An 18831-nucleotide genomic window follows, 5' to 3' on the forward strand; every position below is an offset into this window, starting at 1 on the left:
GCCCCAACTCCCCAATCGGCCCTGCTCTGAGCCCGACCAGGGGCTGCACCTAGGAATTGGGCCTGCCCTCTGCCACCCGGGAGCAGGCCTAAGCCAGCAGGTCGTTATCGCCCGAGGGGTCCCAGACTGTGAGAGGGCACAGGCCGGGCTGAGGGCCCCCCTCTCCCCCCCGAGTGCACAAATTTTTGTGCACCGGGCCTCTAGTAAATTAAATAAGAGGGTTGAATTAAATAGGCTGTGTCCTGTTGTTTCAATGTATTCAGTCTCACTACTATTAATAAACCATTTTATGTATTCTGTGCTTGGAGCCCTCAGTGTATTTCACTAATGGTACTGCATGGATCAGTGAAAAATAAGGACAGCCTTAAAAATACTAACAATGAAATTGGTGTAATCATTGAAAATACTTAATAGTGCATTAGCTCTCAAATGCTTCTTAGGTACACTTTCAGAATAAAGCAGTTACCATTCAACAAACAATAGCAATTCTACTCATTTTATCTATTAATAAATAAGTAAGTATTTTAATTTAGGGTAATGTTTAAAAAGTAGACAAACAGGTTTAAATTCTAACTTTTACAAACACCTGTTTTAAAACTCACAGACACAGACAGCAGTAACGGTGGTTACCAGAGGGAAGGGGGTAAAGGAGTAGTAAAGATGTAAATAGAGCCAAATATACAGTAATTAAAGATGAATTGACTTTGGGTGGTGGGCACACAATGCAATATACAGATCATGTATCATAGAAATGTACACTTGAAATTGATATAATCTTATTAACCAATGTCACCCCAATACATTTAATTAAAAGAGAATAAAATATTTTCATCTTAAATATTAAAGAACTAAAGATAAATATAAAATCAAAGTATGTGATGACCAAGCTATTTAAGAATGTGTTAATCAACTATCTATACAGTATTGTGTGTTTTTTCAAGTAACTTTGTTGAAGCAAAACACAGCAGATATTGTCCCCCTACATCTATCCTTCTCCTGTTCATCCTCCCTTAGCAAAGGCATCCCCCATTCCCACCTTCCCTCTGAAATTCCTCATTCTGTTCCATGGTTCTATGTTAAACGCTAGGAGATCTGAACTGAGTTGCCCCTCTGTAGTTGCTCTTACATTTTTTATTGGAGGTGTTTGTCCATTACAACAAAAGTATGAGCTTCTTAAGGATAGGATCTGTGTTTTTATTCCCTTGTCATACTTTCACACATGGAGATGGAGTATAAGACTAAATTACTACTGACAAGTTTTTTATTAATTTTCCATATCAACATTTGAGAACTGAATTTAAATAACAGATTAAAAAGTATTTTCAACTCTTTATATAAAATACAACTGGTTATTATATTTTATTATCCATTATTCTTTATATACAGTCTTGGTATTTTATTTATTGCATGCTTATCTTTTCCTATATATCTTTTTCAAATATTGGGATCCTGTAGGGATCCTGACAAATCAGGCTTGAGGAAGCTGATCAACTGTTCTTTTAAAGTTTGGTTCAGAAGTTGGTTAAAAATTCACATTTGTAAATCCCACCTCAAAACTAATGAATTAAATTCTCTAGTGGTGAGTACTGGATTACTACATTTTTAATAAGCTCTCCAGATGGTTCTTGGGAACACTGAAGTCCAAGATCTTATTTATCACTATCAGAAAAGAGAATTGCCCCAAGAGTAGCTCATTCAACTAGCATATCTGAAAACAATCTGCTTTCCTCACTCTGTAACAACCTTTTTAACCTTAGTGACTTAACAAGGATATTTTTCCTCCTATTCCTGTTAAATTTCTAATCTTGGCTTCACATTCTTGTGTTTTGTGTCACCTTTATTTCAGACTCAGACCTCCACTGACAATAGCTCCTAATTGAAACTCCTTTATTTAATGACCTGGTTTTAATGTTTTTAACCCTTTGACTATATGCGGATTTTAGTTAATTTATCGTGACTCATGAAAAAAGCTCTTGAGTTACTTTCACTCATGAAAAGCTTTTGCTGATACATATTGGAGATGAAAATAATAAGGGTTTATCACTAGTAATAGGAAAATTAATTCTAAGTTCTAAGTTGCATTTTTAAGGAGATCGGTATTATCACATTGGGCTGGCACTTGTGATAATTATTTGTTTATACTTGGTGAAATTTTTCATGTAGTATCTTGGTTGCTTAATTAACCTAGACTAGAAAGTGTTTCAGGATTATGGTATTTAAATTATATTGACCTAGGGTGAACATGGCAGGCCCCTCCTGCCTGGGCACTGAGGCATTGTGGAGCCAGGGATTTTCTGATGAAGGACAATCAATAGTTTATGTTTCAGGAACTTCTACAGAAGGAAATATCAGAGCTAGACACAGGTTGATGAGTCTAAAAGCTAATGTTAAACTTAAGACTTACAGGGTGACTGCTGCTTTAATCTCCATTGAGTACTTAAAAGGTGCAGAAGATTCTGTAAATGAACAGAATTTCTGCAAGGGAAGAATAAAGAGTGCATCAGTGAAGGCTGTAGGTCTTGTAGACAAAAGATGCATTGCAAATTTCTTTAAAGAAGTGGCCAGATAAGTGAAGAAAAGGAAATGACAGAAAGATTCAAAGCTGAGCAGGAATCACTGGAGAAGATCAGGCAGGGAAGGACAGAATGAACTGATCATCAAAGAAAGGGAAGATATCATTTTTGAAAGTTCTCTTTTTCAACCTGCAGGAACTTTGACTCTTTTGTGAAGAAAATGTAAACTCTAGAGAAATAATTGTTCTAATTTATAAGGGGGAATAAATCTGCATGGGCTGACATTTCTAGGCAATCAGAACGACACTTAACAGCATGTGTTGTTGCTTCCTTTTGTGGTTGGTATGGCCATCTAGCTGTTCTGCTGCTATTATAATGTAGAGCACATATTTGTCAACCAAAAAAAGACAATAAGAAATCTGAGCATTTAAATGTAGTGTTGGAACTTTATTACATTCTGTTCCAATACTGCACTTGAGCCTGAAATCTCTTTGCATTTGGTATTCTTTCTAGCTAACCCTTTGACAGTGTTAACTAATTCTACTCTGCAATAATATTTTTTTAAAATATGCTTTTATTGATTTGAGAGAGAGAGGAAGGGAGAGGGGAAAACATCCATGAGAGAGACGCATCAGCTGCATCAGCTGCATCAGCTGCCCCCTACTGGGGATCAAGCATGTGCCCTGACCAGGAATTGTACCAGTAACTTCTCAGTGCACTGGACAATGCTCAACCAACTTAGCCACACTGGGCAGGGATGAAATCATTTTAAAAAATTAATCTATTGTAATTTGTAGATATTGTAACTGATAAGTGTTTTACACTGCAGCATAATGGTACAAAATTGAGCTTGTAGTTAAAAATATTCTTTTGTGCACTTAATATTTTGTTGATTGGTTAGATGTCATGTTAATTCTTACCACAATAAAAATATAATGAAAGCTGAAATATTTTTAATTAAATACTACTAATTTAAATAATCCAGAGTCTTGGAATCCAACTCACCCAGATCTTGATGAAAATATCATATTTTCATTTTATTTTAAAAAATCTTTATTGTTGCAAGTATTACATATGTCCCCTTTTTTCCCCTTGATCCCACCCCTGCCTCCTGCCCCAGGCCTTCAGCACACTATTGTCTGTGTCCATGGGTTATGCATATAAGTTCTTTAGTTGATTTCTTCCCACTCACCTATTCACCTTCACCTTCCCTCTGAGATTCAACAGTCTGTTCCATGTTTCTATGTCTCTGGGTCTATTTTGTTCACCAGTTTATTTTCTTCATTAGATACCACACAGAAGTGGGATAATGAGATACTTGTCTTCCTCTGACTAGCTTATGTCATTTAATAATACTGTCCATGTCCCTCAATGCTGTCTCAAAGGGTAAGAGACTTCTTTTTTTTACTGCAGCATAGTATTCCATGCTATAAATGTACCACAGCTTTTTTATCCACTCATCTACTGATGGGCATTTGGGCTGTTTCCAGATCTTAGCTATTGCAAATTGTACTTCTATGAAGATAGGGGTGAATATATTCTTTCTTATTGGTGTTTTGGGTTTCTTAGGATATATTCCTGGAAGTAGAATCAATAGGTCAAATAGCAGTTCCATATTTAATTTTTTTGAGAAAACTTCATACTGTTTTTCACAGTGGCTGTACCAGTCTGCATTCCCACTAGCAGTGTACGTGGGTTCCCTTTTCTCCACGTCCTTGCCAGTAGCCATTCTGACAGGTGTGAGGTGATACCTCATTGTCATTTTAATTTGCATCTTTCAGATGACTAATGACTTTGAGCATTTTTTCATGCGTCTCTTGGCCATATGTATGTATATCCCTTCTTGTCTATTTAGGTCCTTTGCCCATTTTTTTAAATTGGGTTTTTTGTCTTCCTTTTTTTAAGGTCATATGAGTTCATTATATATTTTGGATATTAATCCTTTATCAAATCTATCATTGGCAAATATATTCTCCTATACAGTGGGCTACATTTTCATTTCATTGATGGTTTCGTTTCTGTGCAGAGCCTTTTTTTTTATGTGGTCTCATTTGTTTATTTTCTCTTTTGTTTATCGTGCCCTAGGAGAGATATATCTGCAGACATATCGCAACGAGAGATGTCTGAGATTTTGCTGCTTATGGTTTCTGCTAAGATTGTTATGGTTTCATGATTTACATTTAAGTATTTTATCCATTTTGAGTTTATTCTTGTGTATGGTGTAAGTGTGTAGTGTAGTTTCATATTTTGCATGTATCTGTCCAATTTCCCCAACACCATTTATTGAAGAGACTGTCTTGACTCCATTGTATGCCCTTGCATCCTTTGTCAAATATTAATTGAGCATAATGTCTTGGGTTGATTTCTGGGGTCTCTGTTCTGTTCCATTGATCTATATGCCTATTCTTGTGCCAGTACCAGGCTGTTTGGTGTACAGTGGCTTTGTAGTGTAACTTGATATCTGGTATTGTGATTCCTCCAACTTTGTTCTTTTTTTCTGAAGATTGTTATAGCTATTTGGGGTCTTTTTTGGTTACATATAAATTTTTGGAGTATTGGTATTTTACTATGGATTGCATTGAATCTAAATATTGCTTTGGGTAGTATGGACATTTTTATGGTGTTGATTCTCCCAATCCATGAACACAGTATATTCTTCCACTTGTTCATGTTTTCCTCTATCTCTTTTTTCAATGTCTTGTAGTTTTCCAAGTACAAATCTTTTACTGCCTTGGTTAAGTTTATTCCTAAGTATCTTAATTTTTTGTTGCAGTGCTGAATGGGAATTTTTTTTTAGTTTCTCTTTCTGAGAGTTCATTATCGGCTTATAAAAATACCATCAATTTCTGGGTGTGATTCTTTTATCCTGTTACATTGCCTAATTCATTTACTAAATCTAGTAGTTTTTCATGGAGTCTTTAGGATTTTCTATGTATAATATTATGTCATTAGCAAATAATGACAATTCTACTTCCTCTTTTCCAATTTGGATGCCTTTTATGTGTTCTTCTTGTCTGATTGCTGTGGCTAGGACTTCCACTGCTATGTTGAATAGGAGTGGTGAAAGCAGACATCTTATTCCTGTTCTTAGGAGAAATAGTTTTAGTTTTTCCCAATGAGTATGATGTTGGCTGTAGGTTTGTTATATATGGCTTTTATTATGTTGAGCTATGATCCCTCTGTTCCCACTTGGCTGAGAGTTTTTTTTTTTATCAAAAATGGGTGTTGGATTTTGTCGAATGTTTTTTCTGCATCTATTGATATGATTATATATCATACTTTTTATAGATACAAATATTATGAATGGATTTTCCTTGTGTTATGTCCTGTGTTTTCTATTTTCCTCACTTCATTTTTGTTACCTTAATATACTACTATATAGATTAACATACTTTTATGCTTCATCCATGCATTCATACTTTGTTCATCCTGTGGAATGAAACTGTTTGAGAATGTTAGCTAGTCAACTGGAACTTCTCCCTAAAATTATCCACAGACACAAAAAATATTTCAGCAAATTCTTGGGGATTATTAAGCCCTGACCTGTAAGATAAAGTCTAAACAGTCCTTATCTTGTGTTTTTAAACCCTCCTTAACTTATGACTAACATTTTTTTCTTGCTTAATTTTGTACTATTCTCCAATGTATATTATTTAGTACAACCAAACTTAAATCTGCCATCTGAACAGACTTTAAACTTCCATACTTCAGTGCATTTATTTTTTATTTTTCATTTAAGTATAGTTGGTATATGATATTTTATTAATTTCAGGTGTACAATAAAGTGATTCAAAATTTATATACCTCATAATGTGATCACCACACTAAGTCTAGGAACCATCAGTCACCATGCAAGCTTATCACAATATTATTGACTATACATATTCCCCTTTGCCTTTTTACCTATCCCCTTGTTTTCTTCCCCTCTGGAAACCATCAATTTGATCTGTTTCTATGAGTCTGTTTTTGTTGTGTTTAGTTTGTTCATTTGTGTGTGTTTTTTGAGTCCACCTATAAGTGAAACCATATAATACATGTCTTTCTGACTTATTTAACTTAGTATAATATTCTCTAGGTCCATCTATGCTGCTTCAAATAGCAAGATTTCATTCTTTTTTATTGATGAGCAATATATCTACTTTATCCATTCATTAGTGTATTTTTAAAGGCACTCTGTGCTTTTCCTCCTATCCAGAATTCATTCTTTCCCATAGCTGTATCAAAGTATAGAAATTAGCTAAAGACCATGTATGCATAGCCCATGGACACAGACAGTAATGTGGTGATGGCCAGAGGGAAGGGGCCCGAGGGCTGGGTAGAGGTGGTCAAAGGGAGAGAAAGTTGGGACATGTGTAATAGTGTCAATAAGAAAAGTAAAGATAAAACTAATATGCAATACTTAAGATTCATCTCAAAGCATATTTCCTCCATGAAACATTCTAAGGTTGCTCTGTTCAGAATTATTTATCTTTGAATGCCTGTAGGGCTCCATGACCAAGCGACTTAAACTGTTCTTGTAATGTACTAATTCTTATTGCCATGAAACCTTTCAAGTGAATGCACTTTACCTCCCCAATAATATTGTAAACCTCCAGTGGGAATCAGCATGTATTATTATCTTTTCATCTTTAGAATGCCTAAGAAAACACAATGCACACAGTAGGAGTTCAATAAACACTTGGTGAAAGGTGAAAACCAACATTAATACCAACTTCTGAGTTAAGCAACTGGCTTGTTGGATGTTACAGCAGACTTCAGACAGTTGTGACAGTTTGTTACACATACAGTTGCTTATTGTTGTAATAGCTACCATAATCAACATTAGCCAGAAAAGGAAAACTAAATGCTGACAGCAGAATACAGAATAGTTTTACAGGAAAACAGTGGTCAAAAGATTTAACAGATGGCTTCTATTGAGTGAGCTAGCAGCAGAATGACCAAAAAGCAATCATTTATATTGAAGACCTATTGAAAAAAATTGCAAGGTGTTTAGTACAGTTACTGAAGAAGCAGCAGCAATAGATAGGGTGTGAAGAGGTCAAGAGGTCTCCATTATATACAGTGATATCTAATGCATGCAAGAGACAAGTTCCAATATTAACAGGCTAAGAAAAGCTAGCCAGCAGTAACAACGAATTCACTTCTGGTAGTTTAAGTAAACATGATCATTGGCATTGCTTTCTTCCAGGGCAAATGCTAGTGATATATAAGTACTATATCTATATGTTGTTTTAGGAAATCCATATCTCAGAATAAAAACTTATGTAGTGATTTTTATTTAAAATTTCAGTAATGCTTGTACTTGTACCATCTTAAAACATTATATAACTGGGAACTATTTGATTTCAATTTTCTCACTTTTAGTTATCTTTTTTTAGCCAGTTCTTTTTATTTTATTTTTAAAAATACATCTATATTGATTTCAGAGAGGAAGGGAGAGGGAGAGATAGAAACATCAATGATGAGAGAGAATCATTGATTGGTCTGCCTCCTGCATACCCCACATTAGGGATTGAGCCTGCAACCCAGGCATGTGTCCTGACCAGGAATGGAACCATGACTTCCTGTTTCAGAGGTTGATGCTCAATCACTGAGCCTTGCCTCTGGGCTGGCTATTTCTATTTAAATATATTCACAAAATAGTATTTGTCAACCACTAGGGCTGCACAGTTTCCATTCTCTTTAGTGAAATTATAATCTGACTAAGGTCACCAATAATAAAATATACTGAATGACTATATTTTTCATTTTAGCATGGAAAGATAAAGATTTTTATATAAGGAATCTTGATTTGTATGTGTCATTTCTTTCCTCCTGAAAAGTAAGCCATAATTCGCAATGTCAATACATAGAAAGAAGTGTCAGGGCATGTTTTCATTTGAAAACACCAGTAAATATATGCCACTTCATTAGTATCCAAGGTGTTCTCAGTGATTAAATAGAATGATTTTTTATTACACCCATTTATGATCTTATTAGTTGCTATGCCCCTATAAGTAGGTCCACACTAAATGACAACCACAATCAATATCAGTGTGACAGGACTTGAAATTGCATGCAGTTTTCAGATGTTGTCTGAATTTTAGCTGACTTCCCTGTGAATTGCCTGTAGGATATTATCTTGCTGCCAATATGTAAGATTTTTGCATGGAGAATGTAATAGCTCACTGATTTTGATTTAGTATCCTTTTAATCAATTGCCAAGGAACAAATATAAACAAAAGAAACAAACAGCAAGTTCTCAGTTTTTAAAACTGAATGGTCTTGCCCAGCTGATATGGTTCAGTGGTTGAGCAATGACCTATGAACCAGGAGGTCATGGTTAGATTCCCAGTCAGGGCACATGCCTGGGCTTCGGGCTCAATCCCCGGCAGGGGTGCAGGAGGCAGCTGATTGATGAATCTCTGTCATCATTGATGTTTCTATCTTTCTCTCCCCCTCCCTTCCTCTCTCTGAAATCAATAAGAACATATTTTTAAAAAACTGGATGGTCTTTTAGTATAGATTTATGAAATCTATTTATTAGGATATCATTTGCTAAAAATATTGTACTTTTTTACAGAAAAAATGTGATAGTATAGCAATAGTATAGAGAGTCCTCATAAATCCCACACCCAGTTACATCTATTATTAGAATCTTATATTATCACAGCACATTTGTTACAATTAATTAACCAATATTGATACATTATTGCTAACTACAGTCCATTATATTTATTCATATTTCTTTAGTTTTTACCTAAGGTCCTTTTTCTGTTCCACAGCTCATTTATTCATTGTGTCTTCAAGAAAGAAGACATAAAGTTTAAGAAATAGTCTTAAAGTACTAAGTGACTGAACATTTACACAATGTGTAATAGGCCAATATAACTAACATGTTGCTCTTGAAGTCACATATTAAATAGTACCATTCATTTTGAGTCCTTTATTTCTAAATGCAGAAATAAAAAGATACTTGTCTTTAAAATATTGGAAATGACAATTATAGATGCTTAATCACAACATTTAAAGGAATATGACCCTAACATATTACCAGATTCCTAGATTAAAAAGTCACACATTTTAACAATATTAAATATATTTTAATTAATATTAACTTAAATATATAGGCAATATCACACTAATTATTTGTTCAAATGCTATAAACTTAGTAAAGCAGCTGAATGACCTGTGTATTTTTGTATGGTATATTTGAGGAATGAGACACGAGGCCCATGCTACCTCACTCTCAGGACTGAGGCTCTGACTAACAAGGGTTTCAAACCAACCAATCGAAGTTTCATCTTTAGTGATTCCACTTCTGGGAACATATTTGAAAAAAACCTGAAACACTAATTGGAAAGAACACATGCACTCCTACGTTCATTGCAGAATTATTTACAATAGCCAAGATCTGGAAGCAGCCAGATGAGTGGATAAAAAAGTTGTGGTACATTTACGCAATAGAATACTATTCAGCTGTAAAAAAGAAGGAAGTCTTCCCTGGCTGGGTGGCTCAGCTGGTTGGAGACTCATCCTGAACAGCAAAAAGTTGTGGGGTTCAATCCTTAGTAGGGGCATGTATGAGAGGCAACTGATTAATCTTTCTCTCTCACATTTCTGTCTGTCTTTCCCTGTATCTTTCTCTCTCTCCTTTCCTCTCTCTCTCTCAAAAAAAATTAATGAAAACATATACTTGAATGAGGGATAAAAAAAGGAAAATAAATCTTACCTTTTGTGACAGCATGGATGGACCTGGAGAGTATTACGTTAAGTGAAATAATCCAGTCAGAGAAAGATAAGTAGCATGTGATTTCACTTATATGTGGAATTTAATGAACAAAATAGACTAGCAAACAAAATGAAAACAGATGCATAACTTCAGAGAACATACTGACAGCTGTCAGAGGGGAGGAGAGTTGGGAGGCTGGATGAAAAAAGTGAAGGGATTAAACAAAAAAATCAAAACTCATAGACACAGACAAAAATAGGATGGTGATTACCAGAGGAAAAGGAGGGTTGGGGGAGGGAGAAGAGGGTAAAAGGGGGACAAATTACTTAGGATGGTGAACACACAATGCAATATAAAATGATCTACTATAGAATTGTACACCTGAAACCTATATAATTTTATTAACCAATGGCATCCCAATAAATTCAATAAAAAACATGTAATATAGAAAAAACTAAAAAGGAATCATTGTATTAAGATTAAATTATTTGTTCAAATGCTCTAAACTTAGTAAAGCAGTTGAATAGCCTATGTATTTTTGTATGGTATATTTTAAAGTATAGGCAAAGGAATTTAACCTTAAACTTCTATAAACAACAATATAATTGTAGATTCTTCTTTATTCTTTCCTTTAAACTAATAGTTTCTACTGAATAATGCAGTGTAAAATTAAATAAAGCTAGTCTAGCAATAAATGTGAGAAAAGCACATTATTTTTGCCCTGTATGAAGATAAGAAACAACAACAGAAATCCTATAAAATAATACCCAGAGAAATATCATTTATATATATGAACACTATATTCACATTCAAATATTTTTCTAATAAATATAAGAAAATATATGTAAGGTATTTGGCAAGCACACAGTGTCTACAAAAAAAACACATTATTTTCACTGTTGTATTTTTTAATAAATCTTTATTGTTGAAAATATTACATATAGCCCCTTTTCCCCCATTGCCCTCTCCCACTCCCTCAACCCCCCCAAGCCTTCACCACTCTATTGTCTGTGTCTATGGGATATGCATATATGCATATGAGTTCATTGGTTGATTTCATCCCCCCCCCCTTTCCCTGCCTTCCTTCTGAGGTTTGGTAGTCTGTTCCATGTTTGTATGTCTCTGGGTCTATTTTTGTTCATCAGTTTATGTTGTTCATTAGATTCCACATATGAGTGAAATCATGTGATACTTATTCTCTGACTGGCTACTTTGTTTAGCATAATGCTCTCCAGGTCCATCCATGCTGTTGCAAATGGTCAGAGTTCTTTCTTTTTCTACAGCTGTATAGTATTCCATTGTATAGATGTACCACAGTTTTTTAATTCATTCATCTGTTGATGGGCACTTAGGCTGTTTCCAAATATTAGCTATTGTAAATTGCATTGCTATGAACATAGGGGTGCATATATTCTTTCTAATGGGTGTTTCTGTATTCTTGTGATATATTCCTAGAAGTGGGATCACTACATGGAAAGCTACAGGACATTGAAAAAAGAGATAGAGGAAGACATACACAAGTGGAAGAATAGACCGTGTTCATGGATTGGTAGAATCAACATCATTAAAATGGTCATACTACCCAAAGCAATTGATAGACTCAATGCACTCCCCATTAAAATACCAACGGCATACTTTAAACACCTAGAACAAACACTCCAAAAATTCATCTGGAATAAAAAAAGACCTCGGATAGCTACAGCAATCTTCAGAAAGAAGAACAAAGTTGGAGGGATCACAGTACCAGATATCAAGCTATACTACAAAGCCACTGTTTCCAAAACTGCCTGGTACTGGCATAAGAACAGACATATAGATCAATGGAACAGAACAGAGAACCCAGAAATCGACCCAATCCATTATGCTTAATTAATATTTGACAAAGGAGGCAAGAACATATAAGGGAGTCAACACAATCTCTTCAATAAATGGTGTTGGGAAAATTGGACAGATAAGTGCAAAAAAATGAAATTGGACCACCAACTTACACCATACAAAAAAATAAACTCAAAATGGATAAAAGACTTAAATGTAAGATGTGAAACCATAAAAGTCTTAGAAGAAACCATTGGCATCAAAATCTCAGACATCTTTCATACCAATATATTTATAGATACATCTCCTAGGATAATGGAAATTAAGGAGAAAATAAACAAAGGGGACTACATCAAAATAAAGAGCTTCTACACAGCAAAAGAAACCATCAACAAAATATCAAGAGAGCCCACTCCATAGGAGAACATATTTGCCTATGACACATCCAATAAGGGATTAACCTCCAAAATCTACAAGGAACTCATACAACTTAACAAAAAGAAGATAAACAATCCAATTTAAAATGGGCAAAGGACCTAAACAGACACTTCTCCAAAATGGACATACAGAAGGCCAAAAGGCATATGAAAAAATGCTCAGTCACTAATCACCCAGGAGATGAAAATCAAAATAACAGTGAGGTATCACCTCACACCTGTTAGAATGGCTATCATTAACAAATCCACAAACAACAAGTTCTGGCGAGGATGTGGAGAAAAGGGAACCCTGGTGGGAATGCAGACTGGTGCAGCCACTGTGAAAAACAGTTTGGAGATTCCTCAAAAAATTAAAAATGGAACTACCATTTGACCCAGTGATCTCACTTCTAGGAATATATTCACTGTTGTATTACTATTGTTTTATTATTGTTACCTTTCTAAAATCATCTCCTACCTCTCTTCCCATTGAGGACTCTACTCCAGCTGCACTGGCTTTGCATTTGAAAATATCAAACCCCCTTCTATCTCAGGACTCTTGAAATTGCTCTTGTGTCCTTCTGGAAAACTCTTCCTGTAAATACCCACTCAGCTTACTTCCTATTCTGTGAGAAATAATGCTTACAATAAGTTTCACTGTTTAAAATCTAGGATTTCCTTTATGCATAAATATTTCTCAATCATATTCCGTATCATAGATTTGTGTGGAGGATAAAGAAGCACAATACATTTGGCCCTGTCTAAACAGTTTTGTTAAGAAAGCAAATACACCATCATGTGTCTGTTTTCAGAAAAGGCACAGGCTTCTGTACCTGAGGCATATGGTCTCTTTGATAAATAGCCAGATCCTGAAAGGACAAAATGGTACTGTGGTTACTGAATGGCCATGGGACCTGCATGTGATTTTAAAATCACTATAATGGCATATATTTTAGTTCACCAGTTAAGGATGTTTTAGACATTAATAAATGGACTGTGGGAGGGTGGGGGGCATGCAGCATTGATTTGCAAAGAAAAAATGGATGGTGGTCGTGGGCTCCTTTTTGGCACAGCAGTATTAACTTCTCACTTGCTTCGAATTCTTGAGTCAGACATCCTTATGTCTTTCCCCTTCGTTTAGATCTGTGCTCAAATGTTATCTCATCAGAAAGACCTTCCCTATCGGAAGGAGTATCCCTTCTTAACTCTCTTCCTTCTGTGTTTTTTTTTTCCTTCCTACTACTACTTAACTATAATATTTTGGATTTTTTTAAAATTTCTTTTTCTTAGTCCTCGAGCAAGGAAATGTCCATTGATTTTTAGACATAAAGGAAGGGAGAGAGAGACAGAAAGAGAGAGAGAGCTACATCAATGTGAGAGAAACATGGACCAGTTGTCTCCCATATGCACTGCGACGGGGGATCAAACCCACAACCTAGGTATGTGCCCTGACCTGACCTGGGATAGAACCTGCAACCAAAGTCAACAACACTTTTTTTCTTTAACCTGAATTAGTTGAGAGAGAGAGAGAGGAATGAAGAGAGAGAGAGAGAGAGAGAGAGAGAGAGAGAGAGAGAGAGAGAGATCTGAGAGTAAAACATAGATGGCTGCCTCGTGCACACCCCCCACTGGGGATCAAGTCTCCAACCTGGCCATGTTCCCTGTCTGGGAATTGAAATGGCAACCTTTTAATTCACAGGAGGACACAAATCCAACTGAGTCACTTTTTTATATAAGAAACAAACTAAATAAAAAGACACCATTTGTAATAGCAATAAATCTATAAAATCACTAAAAATTAGCAAAAGAAAGAATATATAAGAATTCTATAAAGAAATTATAAAAACTATTAAAAATTACAAAAGTATTTTTATTAATTGGATTTTATGAGAGGAGTTATTATAAAAGCACATCTCTTTAAATTATTCTATAACTTCCATATATTTCTAATGAAATTCAAGTGGATTTTTGGAGAAAATTAGTAAACTTTTAAAAATATTACATAAATATTTACATATCTCTAAAACATTTTTAAAAGAGAGCAAAAGTTTATTCACAACAGAATAAAGTCTTGAATGCAAAAGTTAATACTAAAAGTTAGTAGCATATAATATATAAAGATACCTTTATGACCTACTAGCGATAAATTATTTCTTAAACTAAATTCCCATATTAAAAGCTCTAGAATCTTATTTAGAAATGCACTATGGGGGTTTGGTCCCCCATTCTCCATGCACAAGACTTGACTTCTTTGTTTTTTATTTGTCACTGTGGCTAGACTTTATTTATTTTTCTACTTTTTCTTTTTTTTAAATTCTTTATTGTTTAAAGTATTATATATAGTATACTGAGTGGCCAGATTATTACGACCACCTGATGTTTGTAGGCAAATTAGCTATAATTTCACGCTGAAGTTGCTAGAGGGCCAGACCATTATAAATAGGGAAGCAGGTTGTTTACCAAGACAGAAGTGATTTGTTTTTCTGAAGATATGGGTAAACAATGCGATTTAACAGCCTTTGAACGTGCACACACGCACACACACACATATATATATATCGAGAGAGAGAGAGAGAGACTTGACTTCTAAGGTCTTGGCCCAACCCAAGGGTCTGTCACTAAGTCAGGCCCTGCCAGGCAGGGTTCTTGTTTTTTTCCACCCTTTGGAGGACAGAAATGGGCATATCCAGGTTATGGGCAAGCAGCACAAACTGTTCTACTGTTTTGCATATTGTCCTTCTGTACACAAACTGTATAAAATTCATGTATTTTTTTTTGCAAGAAAACAATAACTAAATTAAAAGTGAAAATTGTTGAATTTTATGTTATAAAATGAAGGCTTTCTCTTTTATAAAAATGAATGGTTGTAAAATTTAGGGAAGGTTTTGGAATGCTAAAATAAAAAATATATATACACACACAAAGAGTAATATGGAATGGTCTTTAAAGAGTGTTGAGTAAAACACATTAATACATAAAGCATGCATATAGTAAAAAAATAAAGGACACTGAGTAAGGTAGTTAGGGGGAAGCAAAAATATAGTTAGTAGATGAGAAAGACACAAAGAAAATGACAATTGAGTTCAGGTCTCTGATGCCAGGGATACTGATATATGCATACTCACAGTGTGGGGTCATGATAGAGAGATGTTCTTAAATGAAGTACATATACTTATAATTCAATTACATAGAATGTATTTGGGTTTTTTTAATCTCCAAACTTCTATATTAATATAACTGTAATAACTTGGCTTTAATATCTATTTTAGGAATAACTGCAGATTATCCAGTTATATTACATGTTATAAATTTAGTCCATTCTCTATTTCATGCAATATTTGTAGAAAGAAGGATGGCTTAAAGAACATCACTTTGCCCTAAGTGTCAGAGCCCATATTGTACCAGTGTGGTAATTCACACTGACTGCCATTTTTGTTTGTTTGTTTGTTTGTTTGTTTGTTTTTAACTACTACAAGAGTTCTATTTTGGGGATGGAAGGCTGTTGCCAACTAATCAGAATCCTTTCCTCCTGCGCCCGTATCTTGTTGAAGACAGGCATTAGAAAAGCTTGACATAAGAGAGCTCCGTTTCAAATCCTCCTTAACCAAGACATAATTTAGAATGGCCAATGATAAATTAATAAGCCATTATATTTCAGTTAATAAGATACTCAATTCACCCTTCTCTTCTGCTTAAAATATCCCTGGCACATCAGTAAAAGCACTTCCTGTTTATTTTAAGAAAATATTAACTTTCCACTTTAACCATAGGATAATTAACAGACATTTATTTAGAACACGGAAACTATCAGAAATAAAATAAAAAGAAATATTTTTTAAAATATTATTTGGTAACACTTTATATTTGATATTTTATCCAGCATTTAATTTTAGCAACTCATTTATTATAAATATATTTTCATGCTGGAAAATGAAATCAGGGATCCTCAAAAAATTTTTTTAGACCAGAGTGGATAATTTAAATTTCTCTACAAGAGAGTCAAATGTGTTAAATATTAACCTCCAAATTCTGCAGTTTTTAAAATGGATATTCATGGTGAGGAGAGATAATTTGAAGATCTGCTGAATCTAAAAATGTGGATTATATATTACTTTGAAAGTCCAATTAGTTGTACTAAATACAATCTGCAATCCCAACAATTATATAGCATTTTGGGAGGTAATCACAAAAATATTTATGACAATTCTTTAATACACACTTTGTCATTTCACACTTTGTCATTTGCATGTTTACATTTCAACAAGAAGACCGAGTTCCTATAAAGGCATCTTTTCACTCACTTGATTTGTCCTTTGCCATATATTGTAGAGTTGCTTTTTCTATTGGTATTATGTTTTGAATTTATAAAAGAAAGAAATTGTCAGGCAGATATATTGGAAAAAATTATATCTAGAAGCAAATAAGCCATTTCTTATATACTTATGTAGAGACACATTTATCAAATATACAGATTTCCAAATAAATATAGTTTCATGCCAAACTGTTATACATAGTAAAGCATACCCCAAAAACTTATTTTTCCAAAGCTCTTTTACAATTTCATTATGTTGCCAAGATGAAGAGGGAACAATTTTCTCCCACTCAAACAATAAAGGTAAAGTTAAATATTTTGTAAATTATCCTGAAATTATACTTTTAAAAATCATTTCCTGTTCCATTCAATGTCCTGAAATAATTAACATAATTACATTTCCTACTTTAACATCTCTCTGCTCTGAGCAACATTTTATTACCTGCTTTATGTAAAATGTTTTTTATGATTACAAACTAGCTATGAGACTAATACAACTTGAGGTAAATCTCAAATGCCAAAGGAAGCTGTCCCGTGTTCTCACATAGATAACATTTATAAATCGTCAATATAGCAACTATGCACTACGGAGCCGATAAGAATGTGCTGAGCCGTATGAGGTTTTATTTTGTCAGAATTGGCTTAACTCACAAAGTAAAAAGAGTTCTATGTGATTCACTACACTTTTGCAAATAATCACTATTTGAACATCCAAGCTACAAAGGATAGTTTCAAAAAATTAGTACTTATAGTAAACATCTCTTAGAACTGAAACAGAATTCTTAATGGAATCAGAATGACACTGGAGAAGTAAAATCACAACCCTAAAATATATTCCCTATCGATTGTGAAAAGGTGTTATTACTGTTTTCTTCATAGACTTAGGAGGGGGGATGTTTCTTGGAGATCCTGATTGACTATATATAAATCAGAGATTATTATAGCCCTTTTATTGAAACACTAAGTGAGAGTTTTAGAGGATAAGATAACCTAGGCTAGGATTTTCAATTATGCTAACGAAAACTCCTACCTGGCAGTAGACTCGCCTGTACTTTCATCAGCCATCATCTCCAAATCTTGTGAGTGTTTCTCACAAGCTCTTTTGAACAAATTCTCCTCTGGAACTGCTTTAGGAGTATCTTCATTTGCTCGAAGATGTTCTATCAGGTTCTGTGGGTGCCAATTCTGAAGCACTCTTTGATGGGCAGGGGCCAGTCCTGGCACTGGTGGCAATATGTTGTGGTGGACAGGACTATTGCTCTTCTTCAGTCCGTTTCTGTCCCGAGAGTGGTTCTTCAACCTGCCCTGAACCTGGGTCCCTCTATGCTCATATCCTTCCTGCTGAAGGCAGTTTCCAGGGTTGGAAGAACCTTGAGAAGGATGACTAAACCACCTCCAGCGTAGCCGTAGGATCTGTTTCACATCAAACTCTTTCTTGCCAGACATTGACATTGTTGCAGGAGGAAAGACAAAAGCCTTCTCTCACAGAAAGGAAACGGAGCCTTTGTTATCTCTGGTTTCTCTGCCTCTTCTGTTGAACTAACAAAAGCACAAGTGCCTAGAGCAGCCTTTTCTTGTTTCCCCCCCTCCCCCGCTGCCTGCTGCCTGTGCTGCACAGAGAATACTTCTAGCTTTCTAGCTGCAAAGCTGCAGCTAACAGTGTAGGTGGGAACCCATACTGACAGGATGATGAGGTCAGACCTTAAACAAGTAAATCAGCTTAGCACAGGAAAGCAACTACCACAACACACTCCAGCTGCTAATGTGCATGCTCACTCACAGCCCTTCCCTCCTGGACTTGCAAATATTGAACCCAGCTTCTTCCTTCCCGAGTTACAGTAGCCAAGGCTTAAAACCAAGCGTGTGAGCAAAAGCAAAGTGTTTAAACTCACTTCCTTCTAGAGTCCCTTCACTCACCCCACCCCCTGCCAGATTCTTTTCCCAGTAGCTCACTTCTAAAACTGTGCCACTTTGTCCTGGGAGAATTTGTAACAGCGAATTCATTATGATCTATTTTGGGGATCTTACAGAAATTTTGAAGGTGGTTTATTAAGGGAAAGTATC

The 18831-nt window shown here is 35.0% G+C and overlaps 1 protein-coding gene across 2 annotated transcripts in view; it reads right to left on the minus strand.

Moving 5' to 3' along the window:
• KLHL4 (kelch-like family member 4) overlaps positions 1-18546 on the minus strand; it is an 89566-nt gene extending 71020 nt beyond the window's left edge. The window contains exon 1 of one of the 2 annotated variants that reach the window (XM_005884037.2): positions 17798-18546. In XM_005884037.2, the coding sequence (XP_005884099.1) occupies positions 17798-18219 (422 nt within the window). In that variant the 5' untranslated portion in view covers positions 18220-18546. Of the gene's footprint in view, positions 1-2404; positions 2504-17797 lie in introns of those variants that run through there. The other variant, XM_014531552.1, reaches the window with a different exon arrangement.
• Between the last annotated feature and the right edge of the window lie 285 nt (positions 18547-18831).

This window comes from Myotis brandtii, unplaced genomic scaffold (genome assembly GCF_000412655.1).
Source record: "Myotis brandtii unplaced genomic scaffold, ASM41265v1 scaffold81, whole genome shotgun sequence".
NCBI classification, from domain to species: Eukaryota; Metazoa; Chordata; class Mammalia; order Chiroptera; family Vespertilionidae; genus Myotis; species Myotis brandtii.